This window comes from Rhipicephalus microplus, chromosome 3 (genome assembly GCF_043290135.1).
Source record: "Rhipicephalus microplus isolate Deutch F79 chromosome 3, USDA_Rmic, whole genome shotgun sequence".
In the NCBI taxonomy this organism is placed as follows: Eukaryota; Metazoa; Arthropoda; class Arachnida; order Ixodida; family Ixodidae; genus Rhipicephalus; species Rhipicephalus microplus.
The window spans coordinates 221,503,120-221,508,114 of record NC_134702.1 but is presented as its reverse complement, the minus strand read 5'-3'; the positions used below and the strand labels follow the sequence as shown (position 1 = coordinate 221,508,114).

At 47.2% G+C, this 4,995-nt stretch overlaps 1 protein-coding gene across 1 annotated transcript; it reads right to left on the bottom strand.

The window, feature by feature from the left end:
* Window positions 1-875: 875 nt before the first annotated feature.
* On the bottom strand, window positions 876-4,079 carry LOC119159869 (alpha-(1,3)-fucosyltransferase 7). Its single transcript, XM_037412690.2, has 2 exons — window positions 3,958-4,079; window positions 876-2,545 (listed from the first exon to the last, which is right to left on the bottom strand). Exon 2 carries the CDS (start codon window positions 2,537-2,539, stop codon window positions 1,052-1,054), a length of 1,488 nt encoding a protein of 495 aa, XP_037268587.2. The 5' UTR covers window positions 2,540-2,545; window positions 3,958-4,079; the 3' UTR covers window positions 876-1,051.
* Window positions 4,080-4,995: the final 916 nt, after the last annotated feature.

Here is a 4,995-nt window from a genome sequence, read left to right as displayed (position 1 = left end):
GAACACTTTTGATGACGTCATTAAAACAATTTCGAATATTCCTGATGATTCATGGAGTTTAACGTCACAAAACTACTATATCTATATCATAGATATAATGGTTAGATATAGACAGATAGACACCAGCCCCCTAGGGTTTTTTACCCTGCACGAAAATCTGAGCACACGGGCCTAGAACATTTTGCCTCAACCAAAAATGCAGCAGCCAAGCCGGCGCTCCAACTTCCGACCTGTGGGTCTGCAGCCGAGTACCTTATTCACTAGACCACCATGGCAGGCCTTCGGAAGTATTTACAAGATATAGCGCGATACATTAGAATGTACTCGAACTATTATAAGGTGATTGTGAAAAATAGCTAGCAAAGATTTGCACGTTTTTTAACTAGCGTCGGCAATACCGAAGTACATAGACTTCGAAACAAAGCTACTATTCAAAGAGCGCATGTGCATATCATTCATACCTATTCGATATTATTGTGAGTAATAGTAGTAATTCAGGGGCGTTGCTTGCCAAAACCAGGATGTTATATGAGGCGCAGAGCATTAAAGCACACCCGATAAACATCAACCCCTGTGGGGTTTTTAACACCCAGTTTATTCTAAGCACGCAGTTCTTTGTGTTTCGCCTACATCAGACAGATAAAAAGTTATCCCGTTCGGCACGGCCAGATGAAGGGCTGAGCTCTCGCGAACTGCACAGCTGTTTGCCAACCGAAACTGGCATAAAGCATGTTCAAAGACAGTTTTGACCTGGTCATACGAACGACCACAATGTGGTCATTCCTATCACCTGAACCGTGTACAGCCCACCGACCAACACAAATGCACCTTCCAGTGGTGAGAGCGTTGAGCTATACGAACAATAACAAGACAGGTTGTGTATGTTGAACCCATTTTTATTGCCTACAACTGCCATAAATTATGAGCGCTGTTCTGCATTCTTGAGCAGAAAAAAGAGAACAGCGTCATAAAACCATACACGACCTTTTGGCATTGCCTTGCATACGATTACAAGTACGAAAACACCGTAGAGAAGGAATTGATATTTACATTACAGCCACGGCTCATCTGCCTTCAGGAAAGCCCAGTCCAAGCCATACAATGGCGGTGAATAACCGCGGCATATATTGTGCGCCGTCCACCAGTCGTAAGCATCAATGTGCGCCTGCTTACGGGGAAACTTCTCATGAAGAGCTTGGCAGAGTGGGCATATATCCTCGCGGTACGGTATAAGGCAGCAGCGCTTCTTCCACTCAAAGTAGCGCTCGTATTCGGAAGGATTGTCTATGAGGGCACTCAAAAAAGCAGCCAACTGACCGGGCTTTTGAATGTCCGCCGAGCTAACAATGGAATTATAGGGAACTTTGAGCGTCGTGTTCGGTGGCGCCAACACGACGGGAACGAGGTCGTACTCGAAGGCATCGTAAATGAGCTCGTAAACGCTGTGGAAGCAGTCGGGCTGTATCCTGACAACAATGAAGTAATAACGAGCCGCTATTTTTCTCACGCAATCGCGCGTGGTTGCGCATGTTCCTTTTCCGCATTTGTCGAACACGTCTACATCTACGAGCGTGTGTCCCCACTTTTCCGACTTGTCATAAGACAGATACCTATCTCTTGCCCGCATTCGTCGGTAGGCATCAGTCTCGCACCCACTCGCAATCCACGCTACTTCTTTGGTTCGAGTAGGATGTCCGAGAGCATTGCGGTTATCCTCTGCAGTGTTAGCCACCACGAAGTCTCCAGGAACGTCGCAACGCCACACTTTGTACGGCACAACAATATCTGCGTCATCCCGGCGACCCATCGTCCAGTTGAAGCGTGTGCGGATGCCATCGGGGAAAATGCCATATTTGTCAGAGCCACCAATATTCAGCGGCATTGGGCTCTCGGGCGATAGGTGAGTCACCACCCACAGTACCCACATAGGAAACTTAGTACTACGACGCGGCAGATCCAACATATTGAGCCGACCTGCCTCGAAAACAACGGCGTCACTCCACTCGAAGCGTGTGCGGTTGTCGGTGATTTCGCACATCGCCTCGCCTGATCTTGCATTCTCGTGCAGGCAGTGAATGGTGTGGGACGACCAGCGCTCCTCGATGCCTGGCAAACTGACATCGTAAGACAGCGGCCTCATGATGCGGTTCCATAGGAGAATACGCGGCATGCCGTTGTCGTTCTTGCGCCATCGCCAGTAAGCCCACGGTTCTGGCGAGTCCTGTTGCGCCAGCGGATCCGTCTGGGAATGCCAATAGAATAGATACGCCAACGTGCTAAGAAGAGCGAAGATACAGAAACCTATGAGTAGGCAACGTGAACCCAGTAGTGGGGCTCGAGCATGTCTTTGCCTGCGGCGACGACGGGTGGGGCTCTCTTGCTTTGGCTTAGAAACTTCACTTTCCGTGGGGCTCGGCGTTTGAGGGAGCTCCGCTGGGTCGGTCTTCTGTGGATGGTGGGCAAACTCACTGAGTGGATGTCGGAAGGAGACCGTCTTTGAAGATGGTCCTGGCAAATTGTGTAATGGCACTTCTTCCATGAGACCCTAAAAGATAAAAAGGCAACATTGAAGCTCCCATTGAAATAAAATGCACGCACAGACATAGAGAACACTCCGAAGCTGAGCTATGGCATTGTCGAAACATTAAAGAGATGTGAACGCGCATGTTTGCACTCGAATTGAGCACAATTTTTCCAGCTAGGCAAGTGCAAAGTCTTTTTTTCGACTTATGCGGTGGATCAGTGGCTCCGCTGCTCGGCTGCTTACGCGAAGGTCACAAGTGTGAACCCCGCCGCATCGATCGCCTTTAAGAGCAGGTGAAATGGTAGAGGCCCATGTGCTGTGCGATGTCAGAGCACATGAAAGAACACTACATGGTCAAAATTTCCGGTGCCCTCCACTTTAACGTATTCTATAACCATATCATGATCTTGGGATTGAGCACCCCAAATAATATTATTACAAGTTGTCTTTTCGCTATCAAAAAACTATATATAATGCTCGAACTTTTTTGCACATTACAGAACACGCAAGCGTAGTATCAAAAAACCTACACTTACCATTAAACGCATTCAACACAGAGGGTAAACATGGTATCAATCGTTACGGTTTCACGCGGCCAAAACAATGTATGATTATGAGGCATGCCCTAATGTGGCGAAGCCAAAAAGATTGTGGGGCGGGGGAGGGGAAGGTCGAGCCATACTTCATGTGTGTTCGCGCGCGCATTTGTGTGTGTGCGAATGCGCAAGTAAAATTTAAAAATTTTTGAGTGGAGCCCTTAAAACTCTCTTTGGCTACGTTCATAATGGCCTAGATGGAATTTGTGGATTTCCTTCTTGTAACACGAACTGTATAGCGTGAAATTGAATGCAACTGCACGAGCATTTGTCATACTTTGCCCAGTCGCAACGCCTCTGCCGTTGCCGGGAAGCAATCCGCGCTCTTGAACTTCGAATCACGACAACCTGTGCGCCGAGCCATCACGGCGCTTATAATAAAAGTTGAAGTTCACGTTCAATTCTTCCGGCTTTAAACGTCGTGTGTTAAAAGGAACATTTGTTGTTGTTAGACGCTATAAATAAATAGTGCCACGCAGCGGCCGTGTTCCCCGAAAACAAGACAAATAAAAACTTCCAAGGAATTACGATCCAATACCACGATACATGTATGAATGGCGCCGTAGAGGAGAACTCCGAAATTTCTTTCACCTGGCGTTTTTTAATGTGAACCAACACCCCACAGCGCACAGGCCCTTTATTTAGCCTGAACCGAAATGTGACCACCGTGGCCCGGAACAAATCTGCGACGCGAAAACGATGGCGACCCCTCTTATAGAGGCTATTCGCACAACGACATCGCATAAGGCAGTACACAAATTAAATAAGAGCAGGTCGAGAGATCGTCAAAGCAGCTATGAGAATTACTGCAACCGCGGTAACGGGCTTCATTCTTACCTTGTACTGCTGTCGAGAGGCCACTATTAACGAATGCCAAAACGCCCCGCTTTGATTCACGGCACATGAACAAATAACAATCCATGCTCGGAAGCAGTGACATTACCAACTTTACTACGCAGTCACGACAGCGGAAGTCAACCATCATAACGCGTGTAATTGTCGCACGTGGCCACTTACAACACGTGAGAGATGAACAACAGCAACTTCAGATTTCAGTGCCGTGATTTCAGTCTTTTCCTAAATCATCATCAATCTTAAGGCGTCACGGAACGAAAGGCATATAAAACTAACAAGTCGTTAAGCTGCTCGGAATCACGAAACACTCCTAACTCAGCGCTATTTTCAGTTTCGAATAACATGCAAGCTCGTAGTGTTTTCTGGGCATCCTAAGATCCGGTTGAACGGAGTGAGGTTGATGTGAATGTGCGCATTATTCGGCTTACACAAGTTTTTACAAATTAACAAATTCAATACTCCCCTAAAGAGCTTCTTTTTTGTTTAAATATCTTTTGTATACTTTATTCGGTGAATTTTATATCAGGGTAACGCGGGAAGTGATTGATTGCGTTTGTAGCACTTGATGCCACTCCTCCTCACCGTTGGCTCAGTGATATTAGAAGTTGGATCGCGCTCAGTTATCTTTCTCCGTTGGCGTGTCAACTACGGGAATGATAAAGACAAGTTGTGGCAGGCAGAGAATGGAAGCCGCAGTGGGCTACGCCGTACGAGTAAACCATGCATTCGTCAAAAATGGCTTAATCGGGCAACACAAGTTTTTAGAGGCTCCGCGGTGTGCTAATCGGGGGATTTCTTTTTCCGCGAAGGTTTTTCAGCATTTCCTTAAACCAACGGGTGAGCACAAGAATTTTAAGCCTAATTTTGAGCAGTTTTGATTTTTTATGAGTACACGTGAGTAAAATCTGTTCTCTGCCATCCTGAATGGAACGCCCCGCCGCGGTGGTCTAGTGGCTAAGGTACTCGGCTGCTGACCCGCAGGTCGCGGGTTCGATTTCCGGCTGCGGCGGCTGCATTTCC